The sequence below is a fragment of the Panthera leo genome, chromosome B4 (genome assembly GCF_018350215.1).
Source record: "Panthera leo isolate Ple1 chromosome B4, P.leo_Ple1_pat1.1, whole genome shotgun sequence".
Taxonomy (NCBI): Eukaryota; Metazoa; Chordata; class Mammalia; order Carnivora; family Felidae; genus Panthera; species Panthera leo.
The window spans coordinates 14157692-14185573 of NC_056685.1; the positions used below are offsets into that span (position 1 = coordinate 14157692).

The 27882-nt window shown below is 40.1% G+C and overlaps 1 protein-coding gene across 1 annotated transcript in view; it reads right to left on the reverse strand.

Annotated features, from left to right (window-relative positions):
* ITGA8 (integrin subunit alpha 8) overlaps positions 1-27882 on the reverse strand; it is a 188410-nt gene that overhangs the window by 100899 nt on the left and 59629 nt on the right. The window contains exons 11-13 of the mRNA XM_042944993.1: positions 26560-26612; positions 13092-13297; positions 9878-10069 (exon numbers count right to left, since the gene is read on the reverse strand). Coding sequence (XP_042800927.1) covers positions 9878-10069; positions 13092-13297; positions 26560-26612 — 451 coding nt within the window. The remainder of the gene's footprint in view (positions 1-9877; positions 10070-13091; positions 13298-26559; positions 26613-27882) is intronic.

The following is a 27882-nucleotide window of genomic DNA, read 5'->3' on the forward strand; positions in this document are numbered from 1 at the left end:
GATGAAACTAGATGAAAAAATACTCAACAAGACACTAACAAATTGAATTCAACAGTACATTGGAAGAATTATTCACCATGATCAAGTGGGGTTTATACCCGGGCTGTGGGACTGGTTTAATATTTGCAGATCAGTCAATGTGATGTGCCATATTAATAAAAGAAAGGCTAAAAACCATATGATTCTCTCAATAGATGCAGAAAAAGCATTTGTTTGTGTTGTCTTCAATCTCTTTCATCAATGTTTTGGTTTTCAGAGTACAGGCCTTTCACCTCCTTGGTTAACTTTATTCCTAGATATTTTATTATTTGTGCAATTGTAAAAATAATTTTTCTTAATTTCTCCTTCTGCTGCCTCATTATTAGCATTTAGAAATGCAACATATTTCTGCACATTGATTTTGTATCCTGAGACACTACTGAATTCATTCATCAGTTCTAGTAGTTTTTTGGTGGAGTCTAAATTTAGGGTTTTCTATATATAATTTCATGTCATCTGCAAATAGTAACAGTTTCACTTCTCTCTTACCAATTTGGATGCCTTTTATTTCTTTTTCTTGTCTGATTTCTGTGGCTAGGATTTCCAGTACTATGTTGAATAAAAGGGCTGAGATTGGCCGTCCTTGTCTTATTCCTGAGCTTAGGGGGAAAGCTGTGTTTTTCACCATTGAGTATGATGTTAGCTGTAGGTTTTCCACATACGGTCTTTATTATATTGAGGTATGTTCTGTCTAAAATTACTTGGTTTGGGGTTTTCTTCATGAATTGATGTTGTACTTCGTCAAATGTACCTTTTCTGCATTTATTGGAATGATCATGTGGTTTTTATCCCTTTTCTTATTGATGTGATGTATCGCTTTGATTGATTTGGGATTATTGAACCACCCTTGCATAAATAAATCCCACTTGATTTTGGTGTATGATTTTTTTAAATGTATTGTTGGGTTCAGTTGTTGAGGAGTTTTGCATCTATGTTCATCAGAGATATTGGCCTACAGTTCTCGCTTTCTCTCCCTCTTTTTTGTAGTGTCTGTATCTGGAAGGCAGTAAGTCTAGATCTTGGATTATAAAATCTGATTATAGAATCAGAAAGCTTGGAGAAGTTTTCTATTCATCCATATCACGTTCAGGGGAGGAAAGTCAGGCCCAGAGAAGCTGAGTTACTAAAATAACATTATCTTGGGAGAACTGGTTCTGGAACTCACATGTTTATCTCTCCATTCACTTTTACTTCCACTTTACTGAATTCAAGTCCAGGAACTCTGTCAGTTGACTTATTTAATCTAATTCATAAGATTTTTTTACAAGAAATGTTAATATTCTAATTTACAATGTATTTATAATGAAATTATGAAAATCTTGTTCAGTAAGGAACATAATGTTTTGCTTTTCAGGAAAACCTGAGTAGTGGGGTTTGAGAAGTAGAAATAAACTTTGACTATAGATTTGAACTTACTTCAACTAAACTTCAAATCAATTCCAAGGAGTTCAAGGTATGACTATGCATTATTCCCTTTGGTTAAAACCCTTTTATTTCTTATGTGTAGGTTCTCTCTTGCTTGGTTGTTTGCTTGCACACACACACACACACACACACACACACACACACACTCATGCACACAGCACTCATTAAAACAAATAATGGGTCATTTTTTTTTTCCCATTTGGTATAATTGTCTGAGATGGCTTCATGGTATAATCATCGTGCATTATGGGCTTCAACAAGACAATGATAGTCTTGGCATTCAGCCCACGTTTTCCCCTAGTTTTCATTGCCTGTAAGATTTCTGCACCTCAACAGAATCTGTACTTCCCCTCCTCCGCTCTCCAAAGTCTGGGCTGTGCATTTAGCAGATGGTCTTGTTATACAATCATGTTTAACAGGATTAGGCTAGATCATTGAATTTTAGGGATTTCTGACTATCACAGCTGTTTCTTCTCTGAAATGTTTTCACTCAATTAATGTATACAAGATACTCCTCTGCCCAACCCTCATTTTCTAATCAGCACCAGAACAGAAACCTGAATACATCCATATTTGGAATAGGAAAAAGAATTTTGGTGCCAGGAATCAATATACTAATGACTCCTATTTATATATGTGTACTGATGATACTATTTACTGTAAGAAACCTAAAAAAGTACTGAATGGTTAATCTAGATATTAGGAAAATTATTCCAAATACTATTTCTATGGTAGAATCTCTTTATTTCTGTAACTAAATCTCCCCATGCCTGTCCATTATGCCATTCTTTTCTTGGGTACACTGGATAAAAATTCCAGAGTCATCTTTAACATCTCTTCCTTACTAACCCCACATCCTCTACCTTCTATCACGGCCAGTCATTATCAAGCTTTGACTATTTTTCATTTACATGATTTCTTTAATTCCTTCCTTTCAGTTTCCATTGTCGTCACCTAGTTCAGGCCCAATTTATATGAAATTAAATGCCTTTAACTGGTTAAGAGGTTAAGAAGGAAGAACATTTTCCATTCTTGGCATCCACTAAATGACAGTAGTGAGAAATGGGAGAAGTCCCTTGTGCACCATCTTCCATGTAGGGGTGGGAGGTAGGATGGGGTGAGTGGTGGGGCTACATCATAGCAGGGCAGTAACCGCATGACATTAGCAGAAGATTCTAGTGAGGGCCTAGCAACAGGACTTTTACAAGAGATTGCCAACCCAACAGAGTCTCAATGTCAGTGTTCCTCCTTTCATATTCCTATTTGTCTGGGTGGGGGAAGAAAATATATGGGGACTATGGGAATTAAATAAGCAAAAGAAAATAATAGCAATAGTGTGTATAAGAAAATAATGCCTCCAAAATATAGTCTTGTTTCAAAACTTAATTGGGGGGCAATCAGTCAGTTAAGTGTCTAACCCCTGGTTTCAGCTCAGGTCATGATCTCATGGTGTGTGGGATAGAGCCCAGGGGTGGGCTCTGTGCTGACCCTAAGGAGCCTGCTTGGGATCTCTCTCTCTCTCTCCTCTCTCTCTCTCTGCCCCTCCTCTACTCTCTCTCACAATCTCTCTCTCTCTCAAAATAAATAAACATTAAAAAAAAAAAAAGAGTGGAGGACATCAGTGAGACCCTGAACAAAGAGAGAAAAAAAGAACAAAGCAGAGATTAAGAACACAATAAATGAAGTTAAAAATACACTTGATGGAGGGGTACCTGGGTGGCTCTGATTAAGCGACCGACTCTTGATTTTGGCTCAGGTCATGATCCCAGGATTGTGAGATCAACTCCACATTAGGCTCCACACTGGGCATGGAACCTAAGATTCTCTCTCTCTCTCTCTCTCTCTCTCTCTCTCTGCCCCCTCTGCTCATTCTCTCTCTCTCTCTCTCAAAAAAAAAAAAAAAAAGAAAACTTGATTGGAGAGCTGCCATTTATTAAACTATGTTCTATTTAATCTCATTTTAACTTAAACACATCATCTCATTTCACAGTATATAAATAATGCCATTTTATCTTTAAACCAACTTATTATATCCAATTTCACAGATAAGAAAATCGAAGTTCAGAGAGGTTAGGAAATTGTCCAATGCTTTTATACAGCTAGGAAACAGTGGGGTCAAGTTTGAAACCCATTTCGCCCATCTCCAAAATCCTAGAATGCGGCTTTTCAGCTTTTTATGTGGCCCAATATGTCTGTGAAGTAAATTAGCTTTGTTTGTATTCATGTCAATCAGATGGATTTCCTTTTTTGTTCTAAGCCATTTCATAACATTTTGTAAACACCTTTTCCAGACTTAGAAAGTGCAAACACACACAACCAAGTGAAGGAAATATTATTAGCCTTATAATTTCAGGTAAGGAAATAGAAACTCAGAGAACTCAAGTAATTTGTTCATTGCCACACAGGCCATCAATGATGGATGGGAATCTTAACCTGGCCAGTCTGATTTCCCTTCTCCTGTTCCCAGACATGTTGCTAACTTTAATAGGTTATTTTTATACGGGTTTGATGTTTCCCAAAAAGAAAAATATGGAGTATCATCTAACCTTACCCTATAAACTCTCTTGGGGTACACATACACACACACACAAAATACGCATGCATATATACACATATGCACATATAAGTGTGAGTGTATGTACGTGTGTGCATAAGAAATATTCAAAAATAATATTCCAGAGGATATGAACTGTATTTCTCTGCTATGCAGTGGATGGCATAGTAGTAAATCAAGCCACCTTTTGGACGTCTGTGCTTTTGATTATTTCGGGTACTATGTGACCTGATTTTTCGTCAGTCCGGAAGGTGAAACAGCTGTAATTCGCAAAGAAAAGCACATCAAACATCACCATCAACCTTACTCTTTCTTCCTGCAAAAGGCAGCTGGCTCGTATCACAAACATGTAAAGCGTATCTATCTTTAGAGAGAGAGAGCACGCTATCTAAGGAACGGGCAACATGTGTGCCTGCCATTATCACAGGTAGGTTTCATAGCAGTGTGCCTGGAAGTGGGTAGATGGCAGGCAGTGAAGACGAGGGGAAGCCAACACTGCTCTGCTCGCAGACATGGCTGCTAACACTTGGTGCCTAAAATGAGGTAAAAAGCGTTCACCTCCGGAATAGGATAAATTACCCCTTCAGAAGCCATCAGTTTGGGTAAGCCCAGGTTTTCAAGTGTGTTCCGTTTAACAGCAACTCCAAAGGGTTTGGCTGATTTCAATGCAGAATGTCAAATCTACCGTTTGCTTGGGCACTTGTCTTTACCTGAACTCTGCAGGTGACCAAGTAGACAGAGGGAAGAGTTTTGGGATTTTTGTTTCTGACCTATTTAGAATGGAGGGCCACTGAGATCCCACCATGCCTGTGTGTGCATTTAAAAAGGTGGCCCTGCCCCATCCTGCAGGGAGGGAACTCCCTGGTATATGAATCTGCCCTCACCTGCCCCTTGGCTGGACACAACCTGGACATAATTTGTAGCCCTGATCATGGAGTTAGCCTGGCTCCTGGAAGTTTGTCAGGGGGAGTGGAGGTGCCTATCTGAGGAACCGCAGAGCTCATAGTTCTTCCTCAGCTGATTCATTTAATGAAGACCAAATCATTACAGAAGTTCCAAAGGCCAACAATACTTCTATCATAATAGACTTAAAATTCATAAGCATAATGTTCAGCAGCCATGCTTGAATTTTTTCAGATGTTATTATGTTCCAAAACCGGTTTAGCGCTTAAAGCCTTCAGTGTTTCGATGCTCACACTTTATTGTAATTATTTAACTGTCTTTCTCACCTAGAATGTCAACTCTGGGAAGGTAGTGATAGTGGACGCCTTGCCACTGTCCCCCCAGCACGATGTCTAATACATAGCAACCACTAATACATATGTTTTGACTGAATGAAGGAATTTCTTTACGTATTTTTCTTTTGGACCTTGAAACAAAAGGAACAAACATACAAAGAGCGATGAGCAATTAATAACCACTTTTATTACTTAATTTTTATAACAAAAGATTTTTGTTTTCAATTATCTTCTTCCCTTCGTATTTCCTAGGGCCATTTTGTTTTGTTTTGTTTCACAGGAGCATCAAGGTGTGTATTCCCTGGCATACTTGCCCAGTCCACAAGTCAACGCTTACTTTCTTTGGAAGATGTCACCCTTTGCCTTAGAGTCTATAAGATTCCCTTCCCTACAATGTGGGACTGAGATGAATTGTAGACAGTCTCTTTGAGTGAGTAAAATTGCAACATGCAAAGCCTGGAGCTGACACTTCACTATGTGCTCAGAGAACTGTGGTCCAGACAGGGAGAGGGAGAGAAGGGGAGTGAGAGAGAGAGGGGAAGAGAGAGAAGCAGATGTGCAAAGAAAAGCAGAGGCAAGAGTAAGAGAGAGGCATAAAGGAAGTCTTGGCCATCCAGGATCTCAGTCAGTCCCATCCAGAGGCCTAGGAGAGTTGCTGTCTTTAGGTTTCCTTGAGATATTCCTATAGCCTTAATATAAATGGCTCCCTCTACGGCTTAAGCCAGGTTAAGGTGGGCCAATCCCTAACAAATGGATACTATATTTTAAATGGAAGCCAATGAGGCATCATTTTAAATGCACAGATAACTCCCAGGAGATGCAGAGCAGTGCATACAAAAAAAACCAAAAAAACAAAAAAACAAAAACTGAGTATTTTCAATGGACCTTCCTTAATTTTTCCAGATGAGGCCAGAGCATGTTTCAGGGTCATGCATCCCAATGGCCGTAACCACACAGAGGCGACCTGGAGAAAAGACCCTTGGGTTAGTTTGACAACTTGAAAAGAATAAATGGACTGGCAGAGTTTAGTGAATGGGTCCTTGCCAAAAGAGAACACTGCATATCCAACTACCGTAGGCATGGGAACTGAGCACAAAGCCTTGAGAGCGTTGTTTCTCACAGTAAGGTCCTGGGTAAGAACCTCATCTCAGACTCCGTAGGTCAAAATAGCTTGCTACTCAGGATGTAGTATGAAGCCGTGAGGCAGTGATATAACTTGGGAAGCCAGTAGAAAGGAGGAGTCTTTCCTACTCCTTTGACCTGAATCAGAATCTGTATTCTAACAAGATGCCCCATTGATTCGATACTCATTAAAGGGGGAACTTTGTTCTACGTCATTAGTTCTCAGGTGGGTTGAACATGGGAATCACCCAAGTGACTTACCCATGTTATTCTGGTCTGACCTCTACCCCCCTCCCAGAGGTTCTGACTTTGGAGAGTTTGACTCTAGGCTTGGAGAGTGACCTGAGCAGACAGAGTTTTTAAAGTTCCCCCAAGTGATGGGGCGCCTGGGTGGCTCAGTCGGTTAAGCGTCCAACTTCGGCTCAGGTCATGATCTCACGCTCCGTGAGTTCAAGCCCCACGTCAGGCTCTGTGCTGACAGCCCGGAGCCTGGAGCCCCTTTCAGATTCTGTGTCTCCCTCTCTCTCTGCCGCTCCCCTGCTCATGTTCTGTCTCTCTGTGTCTCAAAAATAAATAAAAACATTAAAAAAAAAAAAATAAAGTTCCCCCAAGTGATTCTGATGTGCGGCTAAGATTAAGAATCACTGCTTATTGAAGACCACCAGATATATCTTAGAAGAAAGTCAACTTGTTAAATGGATTTTGAGACTCCTGGAAGGCACCATAATCTGAAAGAAGATTAATTCTGATTTGAGAGAGCAGGACCCCAAAGAGAAAGAAACCTATACTTCTTTGTAAGTTCCAGGTAGAACTGGTTTAGAAAAAATCACAAGATAGACCATGGGGGACCAGGACATACAGTTTATAAAATGAGCTATAGGATTTGAAACGCATGCCACCCAATAGCCTCAGGGTGGGGGAACACTGCTATTTCCCAGGCAAAACCTAAGAAGACTGAAACTCCATTAGGCTGGAGTAATAAGGTGTCTTGGTGATAACTTAGCAATGGCTAAAGGAATAATCCAGGGGGATAAACAATCTCAGAAACCTGAAAACCTAACCTGTAAATGTCTGGGTCCTAACCATAGCATGGAAGCACGTACTAAGAACGGACCAGAAGAGGCCAGAATAGAATAAGGATTCATGACCCATGGAACTTTTGAGCAGTGGCCACTACAGAGGCCATGGTATTAACCACAGAAACTTGAGCACTGCGTGAAAGGCCAGGAGAGACTGAATTATCCTTCAGGCAGAAGCTAGTAAAAACAGATGATGCATTTGGGCCGGATGTCCCTTTCCTAGTCCCTGGACAACAGGCACGCCCTTTGCCACTCCCTTCCTTGAAAGAGTGGCCTCAGAGACAGGAAAGGAGAAAGTCTTGAATCTAAGTGAACATCTGTTCAACTGATTCCTGAATTATGCCTGTGGATTTCAAATCCATCGTAGTGGTGAAGAGAATGTAGTTATTACCCCCCATTAGGGTTTTGCCTCTGCACAGGTCTCTGGGGACTTGGCGTCACTCTAAGGATTCTTTGAATGTCATTCTTTTGTAAAGAGATGGGGATCAAGGAAAATGTTCTAGGATCATGAATCACAAGACATCCACATTTCCATTCGAGAGGCAGAACCGGGACCAGAACCCAAGTCTACTAAGAAGACGTACAGTCGCACACCGAACGCCTCGAGATCATCTCAAGGGATAAGAATCCAATTAGTGGCATGAATGGTCCTGCCTTAGTGAAGGACATTTACTTTACAGATAGATACACAGACTGCATTAACCTCATTAATTAGTATTAATTGAATCAGCCTCAGTAGGTACGGTTAACGAATGGCTTCAAATGACCTTTTTCCGATTGTTAAGAAGGGATAAAAGAAGACATAATTAAGAGGTGACTAGTTGCCAACATCTGCCTACTTTAGCTTCTCTCTTCCCTGTCTGCCTCCTCTTTCCCCGCTCCCTCAACCCTCCACCCACCCCCAGAAGAAATATTCCTTGAGATAAAAATTGTCTTATGATCCTCTCCTTCCTGGCTTTTATTTAGGAGACTTGAAAGAAAGTTGATGAACTTCCTAGGCGCTCAATACATCCCTTATTTCCTTTACCTGGCGGAAGGTACAGCCACCTGTCTGTCAAGTTCCCTGGTACTAAGGTAAGAATATGACAAGCATAATGAATAGCAATAGCTTTCCAAAAATAACTCTTCATCTAAGATTACAGCCTATGAGTTGAATTTCATGAACCATCCTGACATATTTTGGGAAGAAATCACATAAGGGACTAATTTTTGGATTATTTAAAATAGAATAGATTATGAATGACACCCTCCTCCCCCCAAAAAACCCCACTAACCTCACTGATTAGACTAGTATAGTATAACCTAAGAAAATAAACTTAACTAGACGCTCTTGAAATTGCTGAGGTAGGATGTATTCGTATACGGTATAAAACTAAATCTGCTTTGAGCCCATTAGAACGTCTTTGGTGGTGCCAGGAAAGATTTCTGGCAAATTTATGAGAAGATGATACAGTATCCTTTTTGCCTGATGCCAGAGGGGAAGAGAAAACGGAAGGATGGAATTAGTTATGTATGTTTAGGCAGTCAGTGTATTGGAATGTTGCCCCAAACCAGAAAAAAAAAAACCCTCGACATATGGAAAGCACCCAATTAGCGTGAACGTGGTGGAATGAGACAGGTTTTAATAAATAGTTGAAGCTGTTGGTTAACTAGTAGTAATTTCTAAGTATTTGTTGAAACCATTTTAAAATAACTAACATAAAAATGAAAATTGCATCATAAAACCAAGAAGTCTAATGCTCTCTGCTAAAAACCCTGGGATTCCCAAAACAATCCTTTAAGACAAACTGTGCCTTCCTCCGGCACGCACAAACCGTGAATTATCTCGCTGGGCAGTATAATTTCCACGAGCCCTCAGTCGGAGTGAAGTCACCAAGAACAGTTTACCATCTTTCTTATCAACCAGTTCCTTTTGCTTCACTTTGAAATACGCAATCTATTTTGAAAAACCCCAAAGGACGGCTAGAAAATACTTATGCTCCAAAAGCATGAGCTTGATGACAGAAATGTTGAGGCTCGTGAGTTAATTAACAGGAGCTATGAGCTCAAAAGGGAATTACAGGGTTAAAATAAATTGCTCTAGCTGGCCCTGAGGCAAGTCTTCATCAATGGACAACAGCTTACTGAGGGGTTTCAAACAAAGACTTTTGTCGCAAAGTTGACAAAGTTTTACATCCAGTGCAGGTTTTCAAAAGCCACCTTGCCTTTCTCACATTGTTTCTTGGTGGGATGGGGAGTGTTTGTTTTGTCCGCCTTCCTTGTTTTGTCACTTGGGAATCATGGACAAAAGCCCGGGGCCATCTGTGGGTAAGCTTGGCCTTCCCCTTCAGGAGGGGAACCACTTTCACACGATGCACTGTCCCGAGAACGGGCTTCCTTCTGGGAAGTGGGCTCTCATGGGAAAAGAAAGAAACCCTTACCTGGGTAATCATTTTTGTCTATGTCTGAATCTCCTCTGAGAGTAAAGCCGAATCCAGAAGGGATGGTCTGGGAGGCCCACAATCCTTGCAGAATCTGGGACGCCTTGGTGTGTAAGCCATCCTTGTTCCCATTGTAAATGAGCACTTTGCCTCTTTGATCCTTGCCTGCAAAGGGTGCCCCGATGGCAATGTCTACAAACGGACACACATAAACATATTTTTTAAGTCAGGAAGAATGTTTGAGACGTGGAATGAAGTGCAGTCGAAGAGCCGTAACGTAAAATCCAAAGGGCTTATTAAGCTTTCCATGAAAATTTCATAATACTGCAGCAACCATAAGTTATTCGTTTGCCTTTTATCCATCCTGCAAATATTTATCGAGCGACTGCTATGTGTTGGACGCAGCAGTTGTGACAGCAAATCAGATGCTGCTTTTCGAACATTCATATTCTAGCGCAGGTAGTAGACAATTTGAATAAAGAAGCAATCAAGGAAATATGGAAAGTGACAAACTCTATGCAGAAGAACCAAAAATATTAATGTGATGGAGAACGGTTGTTATTTTTACGTATCTTTTTAAAAATATTTATTTTGAGAGAGAGAGAGCATGAGGGAGCGTGAGAGGGGGAGAGAAAGAGGGAGAGAGAGAATCCCAAGCAGACTCCATGCTGTGAGCTCAGAGCCCAACGCAGGGCTTGATCTCACGAACTGTGAGATCATGGCCTGAGCTGAAATCAAGAGTAGGTTGCTTAACCAACTGAGCCACCCAGGCGCTCTGTCAGGTTATTATTTTTAGATTAGGGGATCAGGCAAGGTGTCATTAAGGCTCACGTTGAAATGGAAATCTAAGGACAAGATGAAACCAACCATGTGAAATCGGAGGGGAGAGCGCTCCAGGCAGAAAGAACTGGTGTGCAAAGGTCGAAGGTTGGAAAGCACTTGGCCCATCGGAGGATCAAGGCAGAGGATGGTCTACCTGGGAACTTAGCAACAAGCCACAGGGAGGGCTGGGTCCCATCACTAGGCTGAGTAGAACAGGAGAGACACCTTTGCAGGGTACTTACGAGTTTCTTGTTAAAAGGAAAAAAAACCAATCTCTTTCACAGAGATTATCTAATGTAATGATTACATCGCCCCATGAGGTAGGCAGGACCCATTTTACAGTAGAGGATACAGAGAAACCTGGAAAGGACCCTACCACTCGACTCCCACTTAAATATGGCACTGAACGAAAGTTAACTTCCACACACTGTGTCCATCAGAATTGTTCTAAACAATACACACAAGGGGCGCCTGGGTGGCTCAGTCGGTTAAGCGTCCAACTCTTGATTTCTGCTCAGGTCATGATCTCATGGTTCATGGGATCGAGCCCCGCCTCAGGCTTTGTGCTGACAGCGGGAGCCTGCTTGGGATTCTCTCTCTCTTTCTCACAAAATAAATACATGAATTTAAAAAACATAAAACACTCGAATATTTAGTTTTACATAAAAAAAGAGCACCAATAACACAATAACATAATAGCTCGCCACAGCGGGTGACAATTATGTATCCCCATTTTGTCATTTATTTCTCTTTGCTCCTAAGTTTGACAAGACTAAGTAAATCGTGAGTGGATTTTGACTACATAACAAGGATTATCATTCCAGCTTCACTTAACAGATAAGGATAAACTATCCCAAATCTCAGATTGTTGTGGAAAATGAAGATCGCATCATGTGGCAGGTGCAAAGGGACCCTTCTTTCACTTCCTCTAGGTCCATCCACATCGGCCCTGTGTTTCATCCCAGTCTGGCATTATTTTGCCTACTTAAAAAAAGTTTATTTATTTTGAGACACACACACACACACACACACACACACACACACACACACACACACAGCATGAGCAGGGAAGGAGCAGAGAGAGGGAGAGAGAGAATTCCAAGTCTCGCTGTTGCCATAGAGCCCAAGACAGGGCTCGAACTCACGAACCGTGAGATCATGACCTGTGCAGAGTCAGTCACTTAACCGACCAAGCCACCCAGGTGCCCCTATTTTACCCAGTTTATACATCAGTGACATCAGAGGCAGAACACGCTTTCTGCCATTAAAAATGCTTCTCTTACCTTTTAAAAATATCACGAAGGGTTTGAGAAAAAAAAAAAAGATACATAGAGGAAAATATGGTGATAAGGATGACTCAACAGATAATGTAGCAAAATAAATATATTTTGCGTGGTGCCCAGGGATAGGGCAGGTTTTGAAAGCAGCTCATCAGTTAAAGATAAACTTGTCTCTCTTTTTATTATTTTCCTGGAAACATGAACTTGTAATATGCATTTTTGTTTTATGGCACTTTAAAAATTAGTAACCATACAGTTCTGGGATGTCTTTTTTCTCAAAGAAAACTTAACCTTACAATACCCCTTGGCAAAGGTACTAATGAATACTGATCTGATGCAAACACTCCCTAGGCTATTTTGTTCGAGCAAATTCGAGCAAGCTTTGTGTGAGCTTGCATGTTTTTCTGAGGAAAGGGTACTTGCAAGGGATTCATAAATTCCTACTTTAAAGAATCTTAATCCTAAACCAAGAATTTAACACTACTGCAAACACTGAAGTTGCTTTAAGCTGAAATTTACCGACCAATTAAAATTCAGCAAAGCCTATATGTAACTCAAATGGGTTAATCACAAGGCATCATTCTTCTTCATATATCAGCATGCATTTCTTTGTCTTGACTGTACATATGGAAGATTCTTTAGTTTTCTTTGAGTCATTAACTCCAAATATTAATTTAAAAAATAATAGCTGCCTTTATTTAGAGCTGATATATGACAACTTAACTTTAAATTGTCTTGAGATTTCTTTAATAGTTCATTAAAAATCAATAATAGGCGCACTGAGTGGCTCAGTCTGTTAAGCGGCTGACTTTGGCTCACGTCATGATCTCACGGTTTACGGGCTCGAGACCCGCGTCAGGCTCTGTGCTGATAGCTCGGAGCCTGGAGCCTGCTTCAGATTCTGTGTCTCCCCCTCTCTCTCCCCCTTGCCCGCTCATGCTCTGTCTCTCTCTCAAACATAAATAAACATTTAAAAATTTAAAAAATCAATAATAAGAACTTTACCCTGTATTTACACTGCTGTAAATACTTTTAAGACGTCATTGTTTCCTTCATGTAACAGTAACATGAATTACAACACATAAACAATTCCACGTATTGGTATAAATTACCATTGTATCCATCTTGGTTCAGGTCTCCTAAGTGTGCCACAGCACTACCGAATCTCCCGAAAACCTCGGTGCCCGCGAGGATCTGTGGGTCTCTGAAGACAAGAGCACTCACTTGCAAATACAGATAAACTTGCCCTACTTCCCTAGGGCTGGTCTCAAATTCACGTTCCATGAAGAGAGGGGCCCCAATCAATACATCATCCATTCTGCAGGGAACAAAGAGAGAGGTCAGAGCACCGACAGACGTGAGATTCCAGGGGGACATTTTTTTTTAATGTTTATTTTTGATAGAACATGGGGTGAAGTGGGGGGAGGAGAAGACAGGGAGACACAGAATCCAAAGCGGGCTCCAGGCTCTGAGCTGTCAGCACAGAGCCCGATGCAGGGCTTGAACCCACAGTCCATGAGATCATGACCTGAGCTGAAGTTGGGAGGTCTCCCAACCGACTGAGCCACCCAGGTGCCGCACCCCCCCCCCCCTCCCCGGCCAGTGGATACATTTTTAACCAACTAGCTTAGTACATTTCCATTGGTATTTTTCCTTTCCCCAGGTACATTTTACAATCACCGTGTTTCTTTCATTGCTTTGTTATGTCTATGGGATAGAACGTTATAGGAAAAGAAGACTTGTTACACTGAGCTTTTAGACTGTGTTACAAATGACCACTTTAAGAAAACCAGATACTTCACCCTTTTCAAAAGATTTTTAGTGCATTTCCAGAAAAATGTAGCTAGACAAGCAAAACATATCAAAAGGACCTAAAAAGGGTTTCTCTCAAAGTGGATTAGTGTTTGTCTACAACAACAGAATGATTCACATAAATTATGAAGTTTTCTTGCAGTAATAAGGTTTAACATAAATGTTGCCTTCTTCTTTCCTCTTGTTACTTCCATTTAAATAAAGCAGAGGGGCGCCTGGGTGGCTCAGTCAGTTAAGCATCCGACTTCGGCTCGGGTCATGATCTCGCGGTCCATGAGTTTGAGCCCCGTGTCGGGCTCTGTGCTGACAGCTCAGAGACTGGAGCCTGCTTTGGATTTTGTGTTTCCCTCACTCTGTGCCCCTCTTCCACTCATGCTCTGTCTTTATCTGTATCTCAAAAATAAATAAACATTAAAAATAATTTTAAAAAAAGGCGGGGGGACGCCTGGGTGGCTTGGTTAAGCGTCCGACTTCAGCTCAGGTCATGATCTCACGGTTCATGAGTTCAAGCCCCATGTAGGACTCTGTGCTGACAGCTCAGAGCCTGGAGCCTGTTTCAGATTCTGTGTCTCCCTCTCTCTGACCCTCCCCCGTTCATGCTCTGTCTCTCTCTGTCTCAAAAATAAATAAAGCAGAGACCAGAGAGGGTTATAGTACTACCTAAAAAGATAGAAAACAAATTTTCATCCCAAATAGGACTTGATAGTTATTCTTTGTAAATGGAGATACACTAGCAGGAAATTAACAGATAATTTTTAAGGTTGAAAAAAATTCAAGAAACAAATACCTATGCGCATTATCTAGAGATAAAGATATAGCCCCCCAAGAGAACAAAATACAAAAGTGGTTAAAAGTGTTCCCTTCACAGAGCCAATGGGCATGAAGAAGAGTACAACAGAGCTACCTAAACTATTTCAGTTTTTAAGAACACATGCATACATTATTTTATTTTAGAAATCTTAGGAAAAGTCACGTCAACCAAAATTCAAAATGTGATCTATACTAATGACCTCTGAAGATGCCCCGATCTTGGGAGAGGCAATAATCCAAAGAAAAATCTGCCTTTGGTTTTTATGCTGACATAGATTAGGCAACATGCAGAAACTTGCCAACTAAACTAAAAATATCACCATTCATCTAAAAGGCAGGAATGAGGGTGATCAGTTACTGAAAACCAAAAAGAAATCCTCCTTTAAGATAGGAGGCATCTGTAAGACATTTGCAACTTCACCCTGACCGCCTCTTCAACTTCTCGCCTTCCCTGCAGTGGTCAACTAGTACCCAGGTTCAAGAGACATTCTGTGTAACAACTGTATTTAAGACATTGGGATAAGTGACTCAAGGAATAGAGCGACAATTAGGTCAACCCCGGTCCTAATTAACTTACAAGTGAAATCAAATTGCCACTCATTTAACTACAGACAAGGCAGGGTGGAAAAAAGCACACAAGTAATCCAAACGAAGTCCTAGAGATCCTGAGTAGGAGAGAGGGCTGGTACTTTGAGAGAGTTGAGCAATGCTCATGGGGGAGACGGCCTTAGACCTGAGTGGGATTCTGACAGGTGGCTCTAGAGGCAGGCTTTCCAGGTGACAGTACTCTGAGCCCAAAGCAGTGTCTCTGAGTGGAGTCAGGGTACAGAGAGCGATCCAGGTGGGCTCCGTGCTAGAGGGGTGCCAAAATTTTAATGGGAAAAGTAAAATATACAAAGAATTCTTAAAACTTAATAATATGAAATCACAGTAATAATAATAACAATAATATATACAGTATGATACCATTATATATTACATAGCATATACTATTGTCATATATAACCAATATTATATGTATGGGATATACAATAGATTACATATGTTATCGTTGTTATATATAACCAATATTATATGTTTATGATATATAATAGAGCAATAAGAAAACAACGCAATTAAAAATGGGGCAAAAGATTTGAACAGACACATCATCAAAGAAGATTTACGGATGGCAAAGAGCACATAAAAAGATTCCCAATGTCAAATATCCTTAGAGAATTGGAAATTAAAACAAAAATGAGATACTGCTACGAATCTATTAGAATGACTAACATCCAAAATACTGACAGCACCAAATGATGGAAAAGAGTGAGGAGCAACAGGAACTCTCATTCATTGCCGGTGAGGACGAAAAATGGGACAGCCGCTTTGGAAGGCGGTACGGCAGTTTCTTACAAAACTAAGCACAGGTTTACCGTATGATACAATCATCACACTCCTAGGTGGTCATGCACGTGAATTGAAAAAACTTAGGTCCAGAAAAAAAACCAAAACTTGCAATTGCCAAAAATTGGAAGCAACCAAGATATCCTTGGTTGCACTAATAACCTGTGGCACATCATATAACAGAATATTACTCATCAATAAAAAGAAATGAACTATTAAGCCACAAAATGACAGGGAGGAACTTTAAATGCATTTTGCTAAGTGAAAGAAGCTAGTCTCAAAAGCCTTCATACTGTATGATTCCATGTGTATAACATTCTGGAAAAGACAAAACTATAGAGACAGTAAAAGCGAGTAGCAGTTGGCAGGAGTGAGGGGAGGGAGAGGAAGGACTAGATAGAGCACGGGGTGTTTTTGGGGCAATGAAAGTATTTTGTACGATACTGTAGGTGGATATGTGACATTATGCATTCGGCAAAACTCACAGAACGTAGAACCCAAAGAGTGAACCCTAATGTAAACCGCGCACTTTAGTTAATAATGTAACAATATTGTAACAAATGTACCACACCAATGCAAGAGGGTAATAACAGTGGAAACTGAGGGTGGAGAGGAGAGAGAATACATGTGACTCTTTAATTCCTACTCAATTTTTCCATAAACCCAAACTGCTCTAAAAAAAATAAGACCAAAAAAAAGATAATTGAAAAAGTAAGTTGAATCACATGATATGGGAAAAGCATGAGTTTTAACGTTCTCCTGATCTAGATTTAAAAGCCGGCTCTTTTAGTAACAAGCTGTGCCCTATTGAACAAGTTACATTTCCTCAAAAATGTGAATGTAGAAATAGGCTACATCATTGGATACATCACTGAAGATCTCTCTCGGTCTCTGTCTCTCTCTGTACGTCTCCTTCCAAATGTGCGTGCACACGTATATAGACAGGTCATACTATAGTAGTTTAATAAATGATAGGTATTGTGAAGGCACTGGGTTAGGTGTTGAGGGAATACACAATATTTTTACATTATAGCAATGTAAACAGAAAGAGCTCTTGGTAAAAAAGAACAATGCATCTCCCCTCTCCCTCTCCTACCTTGTAGGAGTCAGAAACAAGGTGAAATGTAACTCTGCGATAGTCTGGGGCTCCCAGCTACTTCAAGAATAGGCTCTTACTTGTCTCCCAAGCAGGAGACCTATCGCAGGGAAAAGCAAGATGTACCTTGAGTGTTACTTGGCCGACTTGTAAGAAGGAAGGGGTGGGGGGTGGGGGGTGGATGGGGGCGAGGACGGTTATAGATAGACCTGAGGAATGGCTATTATTTTTTCTTTTGTTTTTTAAAAACTTTATTTTAATTCCAGTAGAGTTAACATACATTGTTATATTAGTTTCAGGTGTACAACATAGTGACTCAACATTCTGTATGCACATCACCTTGTGCTCATCACAAGTGCCCTTCTGGAGGTGAGTGGGGGGATGGGTAAATAGGAATGGCTCTCATTTGGGTCTCACATTCCAAAACCTAAGTTGGATTACTATACTTAGGTAAAACGTTAAAAAGAATTTTGTTTAACTGGTTTTTATTTATTTTTGAGAGATAGAGCATGCGTGGGGGAGGGGCAGAGAGCCAGGGAGATACAGAATCGGAAGCAGGCTCCAAGCTCTAAGCTGTCAGCACAGAGCCCGACACGGGGCTCGAACCCACGAACCGTGAGGTCATGACCTGAGCTGAAGTCAGATGCTTAACCGACTAAGCCACTCAGGTGCCCCAAAACATCTTCTTAAAAATAGGACAAGCACATGGATTAAAAAAAAACAATTCCCATTGCTTGCCATCCTGCTGTGCTCCAAGACCAGAGGAGAGCAGGGATTGGGGGTATTGCCTTGATCTTCCCCCGCAGGTCTGTGGTTGCTTCTCTTTCTGTTACCATTATTGGCAGTAGGCAGGGCCATTCGCTAAACACCTAATTGTGTTGCTGCCTTGTGGTTCAAAAATGTCTGAAGTCACTGGTCTCTACTGCAGAGATGGAGTGGGGGCCATTTTCTCATTCTGTAAAGAAGGAACAAGCCATAAAATTGGCCCCCAAGGGTGCCAACATGATGCAGGACTGGCACGGTTGGTGCAGTGCCTTTCTCCCTGCCGACACAAGTTCTAGAAATGGGAAATTATTCACCGCATCATTGAGACAGACTAGCACACCCATGGAACCTTTGGATTCTTGGAAGTATTACGACAACCTTGATTTATTTTGTTAGAAATATATTCCCTAGATAGTTAAGTGTAAGTCTTCTAAAATGTTCAAATTGCCATAAAAACAGAGGAAGACATTTGTTTTTCATTTATAATTGTGTTTCTCATAAGGTTGAAAGACAATAACTGTGTTGGATTTAATTGGTACAATGTGCTTTATAGAATACTTTGCACTTAGTGTCAGTATTATTTTATTACAGCAATACTGCTTAAGAGCCACAATATATATTATCGTTTAGGCTGGTGTTTTTAAAGCTTGGTTGGCAACACATTAGTGGACTGCAAAATCAATTTTTAAAAACAAAACAGAAAACAACAGCAAATAGAGTGAACACATCACATGAGAATAAATATTGTTCCATGTCATTTTTGTTTCAGTTGTGTAGTGTGCTGGGCTGCAATGTCAAATGCATTTCTTATTATGGACCGTAAGGCAAAAAAACCCTGAAAAAAACCATCGCAGTAAGCTATGTGTGCTATTAGACTATTTCACAATTGGTTTTTGTCAAATCCTGGTTTTGAAAATGCCCCCCAATTCAAGTTTAAAGTTTTAAAATATCTATTAGTAAAGATATTTTTCAGTGACCTTCTAATACCTAGTTATGTAATAGGCTGGGTGCCATTCTAAGATATATATATTCTCTTAGAGATCTATATACGTATATATACATGTACACATATATATACATATACACGTATATATACACGTATATATATCTAAGCTATAGAGATAGAGATATATATCATATATATATGATATGTATATATCACCCAGCCTGTATTTTTTATCTTAAAACAATTAATGATGAGGAAATAATATCAATGATGAAGTTTTCACTAAAATCCACTCTTTCTGTTTGGGTCATGTTGGTGGTTTGTATGAGACCTAAATTATTATGTAAAGGCACTTTATAGAAGGATATATACACTAAATTTCACTTTATCCGAAATGTCTAATGTTTAAGCACAATTTTCTTTCAAATCTCTGGGTAGCATACACAGGTTTTATTTGTGTCTCTTTATGTTTAAATCCACTCTGATAATATAACACAATGCAAGGCTCAATTTCTCATCCTTCACATGTTGTTTGGGACAGAGACACTATAACTATTTTCCTGAAAAGCAAAGCAAAAATACATTGAGAGAGAGAGAGAGAGAGAGAACCCACGAATGAGAATATTCAATACGAAGAGTCTATCTAGATTCAAGTTTTCAGAGTCAGATGGTTTTGTGTTGATTTAATATATGAACTTTTTATGTTTCTTTTTTCCCAATAGTAGATATTGCACATTAATTACCAGGATTAATGTTTTGAATGTGGTCATTTAGCAGAATGCAGATTAGCAGGCACTATTCTAGAGCTGATATCAACTGAATTGTTTTATGGTGGGCAAAAACTAACATTGCTTATCATTTACATTACAGAAATCAATTTCAATTTTCTTCTTTCTGCTTTAGTTTTCCAGATTTTCTACTTATGTCAATCATAATGATAAAACCCATGTGACAGAACATACTTGAACTAAATCTACGGCAAAAACATAGTTACCCAAAGCTGATTCCTTTCAAATACATCTTCTCTAAAATGTTCTCAAGTTAACGAACTGCTAAAACCTCTTTAAATTGAACTCCTTTAGGCCCCACAGAGATGAAAACACAACCCAATTGATTAAATTGTAATTCTGTAAGTTTCTGAAATAGTTTAAATATTGTAAGTTTCAAAAGCCGTAAGAAAAAAACTAATTTGCTTGCTTAGGCTCAAGATGAAATATTCTGTCTCCCTTTGTTAAGTTTGTCCAGAAATTCCTAACAGTTTACATTGGCAGAGTTTATAGCTCTGGCTATCTTAAGATAACTAAACTAAAGTTAATTTCACCAGCTTGTTTATATTTTCAAAACAGTCACAGGCTTGATAATATCAACTACCAACCAGCATGCACACCACTGTTTGGTCTAAACTTTTGGAGTGCCCTCACAATACCTGGAGATTTTTTTTTAATTAAAAAAAAAAACAATGGGGAAGATTTCCACCAAATTACTAATTTGGTCATCATTACTTAATGACACTGTCTTTTTTTACCCCTGCTATCGAGTGTTGGAGGGACCTTGCATTTGTTGCATGGTGGGTACAGAAGATGATATATCCTGTCAGAGAATGTTCACGAGGGAGTCTGATACACAATAGTACTTAATTATCTCTTGGCTGGAGAAGGGAAAGTCTGGTTTAATATCACAGAACATGGGGAAGTCCTAACTTCTGAACCATGAACACTCAACTAGACAAGTGTTCTTCTTAATATCCTATTCTGAGTCACTGCATAACATTTACTCAGATCCAAGGTTTAAAAGAGGCAGGCCTTAAAAAAAAAAGTCTTCTGGGAAACTAGAAATTTGGGTAAAAAATGGGAATTGCATCTCAGTTTTAGTATTGAACTTTGATGGGTGATTGATGCTCACTGATAATTCCTTGATCACTGACTGATAAATGCTGGGTAAGCTAGAAAGGGTTTTGTGAATTTCAAAAAAAAAAATATATATATATATATACTTATAGACTGTAAAATTATTTATGAATCATTACTAATGACTCAGTAAAATGCAACAGACTAGTATGGCCACTTTGATATAACCATATGGACTGAATTTTCTTATATGCCATGCCACAAAAAACTATAACTGAATTTTTTATCGTGAATCAGTTGTTTTTAGAATCACTAAAGGCAATCTTAAGGTTCATAGGGGAAAATAACTTTGAAATTAGGATTTTATACTTTTATAAAGTGGAAGTAAGACCTTATAAAAATAATGGAAATTAATAATATGCACACTTAACAAACAGGAATGTAGATTCTTACAAAAAATAGGGTAAAACATTTAAACACATATGTATGTTACTCTTCGACCACAACCCTTATTTAAGGTTACTGGAATCTATATGTATTCTATACATATATGTAAATCTGGATCAATATATGAGCAGAGAGTGCATCTATATGTTTTCACATATATATGTATATAGAGATAGTTAAATAGATCTATATATGTGTGTGTCTATACGTATAATCTGAAATAGTCAAATTCATGGAAGCAGAAAGTAGACCAGTGGTTACCAGAGGCGGGGATGGAGGCAAAGGGAGATGTTGGTCAAAGGATACAAAGTTGCGGTCATGTAGGATGTATGCTAGAGATCTAGCGTATAGCATGGTGAGTACAGTTAATAACACTGTTACTAGGAGTTTGCTAAGAGAGTGGATCTCTGGTGTTATCACCACGCGCGGGCACACACACACGCGCGCGCGCACACACACACACACACACAGAAGTAACTTTGTAATGGATGGATCGCACAGTTGGGTGAATACAGATGGAGCCTATAGATGGATGTCTTAATTAGCTTGATCACAGTGATTAATTGTGCCTATGTATACCTTAAACATCATGCCGTATACCTGAAACATACAATTTTTATTTTAAAAAATAAAAATAAAAATGGTTATAGAGTGTTTCAAGGACAAATATGTTAATTTCCCAGCTTTAAATTTTTTTTAATGTTTACTTATTTTTGAGAGAGAGAGAGAGAGACAGTGAGGGGGAGGGACTGAGAGAGAGAGAGGGAGACACAGAATCTGAAGCAGGCTCTAGGCTCTGAGCTGTCAACACAGAGCCTAACAGTGGGGTTTGAACTCACGAACCATGAGATCATGACGTGAGCCAAAGTCAGACACTTAACTGACCGAGCCACCCAGACACCCTCCCTTCATGTGTGAATTTTAGATAGCTTCACTGGACTGTAGTTTGGGTTGTCCTATGTTATTAGACATATATTACACAGGAAGACACTTTGAGAAGGGAAAAAACATTGTCTGCCAATCATGCATGATAAAATTTTGTTGCTTAGAGCAATATTGGCTTTTTCAATAGTTTCAGTGGGTAACAGACATTTTTGCATTTGAAATGGCTAAGAAACTGGGGGCACCAAATATATCGTATCCAGGAAAACTTTGAGATAGGGATTCGGGTTTCCTGTAAATCCCATGCAGCCTTCTGATCTCTGCTAGAAATACTGTCAGAAGTCAGAACGACAAAAGCATGCTTTCTCAAAATCGGGCCACATGTCTCTTGACATGGAGCCATCACATGGAGCTTAAGAAAAGTCACTGACACATGCGTGATTCACTGCCTTTCTTTTCTGGTTCTGCTAAGATTTCTGAGGGACAGCAGTTTATGTCTCTGCCCTGATGGGTTGTTTTGTGCCTTCCCTGGGGACAAATACCCACCCAGTGAGGACGCTGCTGTTGCTATTTAGTAGTGGTTTTCAGGCCCCTATCTTCAGATCAAGTATAAAGCTAGACACATAAGATGTCTATTTGAAAGTCAACAATATCAAGTGATTTTTTCCAGAAACACAGGTGCTACAGAGGTGATGGCAAATCGTAGTTTTGTTATTGTAATTTCAGACTTCATGTGAATTGTCTGTCTTTTATTGGGGTGAAAGATTCTCATGGCATCTATAGTTTACTCATTTATAATAGGGCCTTGAATTTACATAGCATTACAGTAACCAAGAATGGCACATGACATCCAGACTGAGGATCTGTGGGCACTTTATCTTTAAGAATGGCAACATCGGTTGGGGCGCCTGGGTGGCTCAGTTGGTTAACTGTCTGACTTCAGCTCGGGTCATGATGTCGCAGTTCGTGGGTTCGAGCCCCATGTCGTGGTCTGTGCTGACAGCTTGGAGCCTGGATCCTGCTTCAGATTCTGTCTGCCTCTCTTCCTCTCCCGGCTTGAGTCTCTCTCTCAAAAATAAATAAACACTAAAAAAAATTTTTTTAGAAGAATGGCAATATTGGGGCACCTGAGTGGCTCAGTCAGTTGAGCATCTGACTCCTAATTTCGGTGCAGGTCACGATCTTACGTTTAGTGGGATCAAGTCCCACATTGGGCTCTGCATTGATAGTGCAGAGGCTGCTTGTGATTCTCTCTCTCCCTCCCTTCTCTACCCTTCCCTGGCTTGCGTGTGTGCTTTCTCTCTCTAAATAAATAAATAAATAAAATTTTTAAAAAAGAACAGCAATATTAAGATAATGGACTCACTTTTTCGATGCAGTCTAAAGACTGAAGATTATACTGCCTAATAAAAAAAGAAATAATGTGCATAGTAATTTTTAAGAACATCGAGAAATAACAAATTATCCCTGGAATATTCCTGTGTCTGTAACTACCATGTTAAATTTGATCAGCAGGGGACCAAAAAGGTCCTTTCCTCACAAGTATTTTTTGGTTTTTTTATTAACATGGCCAAAAAAAAAAAAAAAAAAGAAAAAGAAAAAAGAAAAAAAGACTCTAAGTGTTGTCCCAGAGCTTTGCTATAGACTGGAACGAACGTGTTTCCAGGAAGGAGGCAGTATCCTGCAGGGTACAGTGTTGACCCGAGGGAGAGCCGAAAGGGTTCAGGGCAGGGTGAAGTAAAGGAAGGGCACACACGGAGTCACTTGGGGCCCCATCTAACACCACGTGGCTCCCGGGCCGGAAAAGCCCTTGTGTGTGTTGTGTTACCATCTGTTGAAAGAAACGTGTCTGCGCGTATCCCAATGACCGCCGTGGGATTTTGTTTTGTTTTGTTTTGTTTTGACTAAAGCATGGGCTTCCTTATTTGGGACATCACACCATGTCGTGGACTCACGTTCTTTTTCAGTCCCACCTCTCCTTTTTTTTTTTTTTCCCCTAAATCACTCTGATAAGTCCAGTCCATTGAGGTTGGAAATTATGAATGGCGGTCCTGATTGTTACTTTTCTCTTCACAGCTCGGCTGACGGGTAAAGCAATTTAATTTTAAATCCCTTGCTTGCAGAGTAAGATTGGCAAATATACTTTCAGAATACATCCAGAGTGCAACCCTTTTACTTCCTGCCACAACTATTGCTCTGGCCCAAGGCACTGTCCTGCCCCACCTGGCTTAGGGCAGTGGACCCCCAGAAGGCCTCACGGCTGCTGAGACCCACCAGACAGAGCGTGTCTGATGAAACCAAAGTCAGAGGCCATTCCCTTGCTTAGAATCCCCCCGTGGCTCGCGAGATGTGTCCTTCTTGAAAACAGGCTCATTCTGTCCGTAGCATAGTCTGCGAGGCTCTGGGTAAGGCAGTTTATAGATGCAGTGGCTCACAAAGTTTTCTGATCCTGTGCCCTCATCACCTCTCCAAGCCTCTTTCACGTTCCTTGGCTTCTAGCAGCCCCCACCTCCAGGAACCTGAGCACTCTTTCCCCTTGACCCCAGCCCTGCAGATCTTTCCTCAACTTTCCTCAACTTTCCTCAACCTTAACACCACGGTCTTCCCTATCTACCCCATTTGATATCACCACCTTCCCAATATTCCCTACCTCCCCTAATAGACTGTCTTTTAGAGAAGTTTTCAGTTCAGAGCAAACTGAAGCAGAAAATACAGAGAGTTCCTGTACATTCCTGTTGCCATACGCACAGCCTTCCCGCCATCAGTGTCCCCTACTCGTGTGGTGTGTGTGTTATTGTCCATGAACCTAAGGGACCCATCATCATCACCCAGAGCCTATAGTTTACACTGGCCTCACTCTTGGACTGAACATTCTGTGGATTTTTAAACTTTTTAATGTTTATTTTTGAGAGAGAGAGAGAGGCAAGTGGGGGAGGGGCAGACAGAGAGAGGGAGAGACAGAATCCAAAGCAGGTTCCAGGCTCTGAGCTCTCAGCACAGAGCCTGACGTGGGGCTCAAACTCACGAGCATTGAGATCCTGACCTGAGCCCAAGCTGGACGTTTAACCGACTGAGCCACCCAAGTGCCCTGAACATTCTGTGGATTTGGACAAATGTGAAATGACCTGGATCCCACACTGTAGTGTCTTACAGAGTTGTCTCACTGCCCTAAAAATCCTCTCTTCTCTGGCCTTTGAACACCCCTCTTCTCCCCACTGACTGCTGGCAACCACTAATCTTTTCCCTGTCTCCATAGTGTTGCCTTTTCCGGGATGTCATCTAGTTGGAGAGATACAGTTATGTAGCCTTTCAGGTCAGTTTCTTTCACTCAGGAATATGCCTTTAAGATTCCTCCCTGTCTTTTCATGCTTGATAGCTCATTTCTTTTTAGCACTGAACAGTGCTTCTGGTTTTTGTTTTTTTTTTTCCTATCTAGTGGTCATCATCATCTCAATGCATTTTATTTGACTCATTTGTTTTTTGTCTGGAATTTCCACTTCCCCATGTCTAGTAAAGCCCTAATTGGGGGGGGCGGGGGGGTCCTATTTTGTTCTCTGCCATATCCCAGTGCCTAGAACAGTGCTAGTGTATATTAGATGCTCAAGAAATGTATGTTGAATGGAAGAAAAAAGATATTTTCCAAAAGGTACAAAAGTGACTAAATGTATCTCCATTCATATGACACCACATAATATATAAAGTACGTTTCTGTCTACATGAAGGTCATAGCTAATGTCTTTCAAAGATGTTATCTAAAATGCTTGCTTAATCCAGACCCTGGGATGTAGTCAGACTTCTGCAGGGACTTGATTTCTATAAAAATGTGAGCTCTCTGAGAGCAGAGATCTATTTTGCCTCATTTGCCACTATATTCTGGGCACTGAGAATAATGCCTGGCACACAGTAGGTGTTCCAACGATATTTATTGGATGGATAATCATTCTGTTTCAACGTATTGACTTTCTTATTTAATCATTTGTTTTATCTATCGAGTAGGTGGTTTTAGTGAACCAAAGAGATGTTTAATAATAGTTTATTTTTGAAGTAATGACTTAAACACAACTGTAATTTGTTACGGTGTTTGGTCCAAACTCAAGCATGATTTACTGCTATCATCTGAAAAACTAATATTATTTCATCTTTTCCATGGGTGTTACTAGTCTGTTGGTTAAAGCAATGTCAGGAGAAAAAAATGTTTATTTATGTGCACATGTTTTATGAATGTATCACATGCTAAGGGGTAACGACAGACAGATGAGCAAATGCTTCAATGGCTTTGGATTTTGAATGGCCAAAGACTATTCAATTTATTAAATTAAAGATAAAGCTAAGTAAAATAGTCCTTTTAGAAAATAGATGTTGGGAAAAAAAAAAAAAAAAAAAAAGAAAATAGACGTTGAAAGTCTCCAGAAAGACATAAAATAGGAGGGTTATGTCCTCTTCTCCTGAACCAAAAAACAACTAAAACAAGAGAGTCTCTGTTCTGTTGAGGAAGTATGGAAGGATCTACTTCATGAAGGAAAAAAAAATACAACATCTCTGTGGATGAATATAACATATGGTGAGTGAGGAAGTTCTTATAAACTTACCCATCATTGTTAACATCTGACACTGTGACTGTATATCCAAAATAAGATGCCATCTGTGAAGGGAAACCAGAAGATGACATAGTTTATGTTCAAAAATAATTTTTATAGTCCTCTCTCAATTTTCCCTGAAGGATGAATCTCATTGTGGCAGACTTTTGCAGTGCATTCATAGAGTCCTGGACATGGACAGAGTCTTAAAGTCATTTAGTCTGATCCAACGCATAATTTCCCTCTCAGTACCTCTGACATCTGCTTGGACATCCTCTGCAGATGTTCAACAATCCACTCATTCAATCTGTGGACACAATTATTAGAATTTTCTTTGCAAAACTGGCCGCTCTGTGACTTCTAGTCCTTACTCCTATCTACTTCTGCAATCTTGAACCTCATAGAGTAAGTTTAATTCCACTTCCATATGAAATTTCATATGGAGATATTTGCAGCTGGTGCACCAGCTTCTTTCTTAGAGTTACCACATGTGATACCAAAGAAAAGATGATACCCCATGAACGCACAGCCAGGAGAAGCCTTAAGTAGGATTTACACTCTTTGCTTTGGGTTAAATTATTGAAATATAAAAGTGGCTTTAATTTCAAGGGAAATCATGTCTCAGTATCAATTCACATTGAGTTTATTGTCCACTAAGGTTTCTAAGTCTCTTCTGAGTATAAGTAGTGTGCCACAATCTCTCCACATTTTAGCTCTTAAGATGTTGTTTTTCAAGCTATGTTTTCAACATTTACTGTCTTTTCAGATTTGGCCCATCGTTTGAGCTTGTCAGGATTTTTTTTGTTTCCATATTTCGGCATCGAGTGCTTTAGCTGACTTAGTCTCGCATAATCTACTAATTTAATTAAATTAGTCTACATTCCACGAGAAAGGGTGCTCCACAGAGGGCAGACTTTGGTCTGTGTTGTTCACTCTTCTGTCCATGGTCCAGCTCAGAGTAGGTGCCAGATACTCTTTGCAGAGGGACTAAATACATGGGTTAACAAGAGTCACTCAATAGTTAACGTCTCCTACCTCTTTTCTCCCCTCCAAACATACATGGTTGCTAGAGACTGGATGCTTGTGTCTCTCCCTTCCCCCCACCCCAAATCAAATATTGACCCTAACCCCCAATATGATGGTATTAGGAGGTGAGGCCTTTGAGAAGTGATGAGGTTATGAGGGTGGGGCCCTCATGATGGGGTTAGTGCCCTTATAAAAGAGACCCCAGAGAGCTCTGAAGCCCTCCTTACACCATCTGAGGACATAAGACTATGGCCATGTATATGAATCAGGAAGCCAGCTCTCACCAGATACTGAATCTGCCTACCCCTT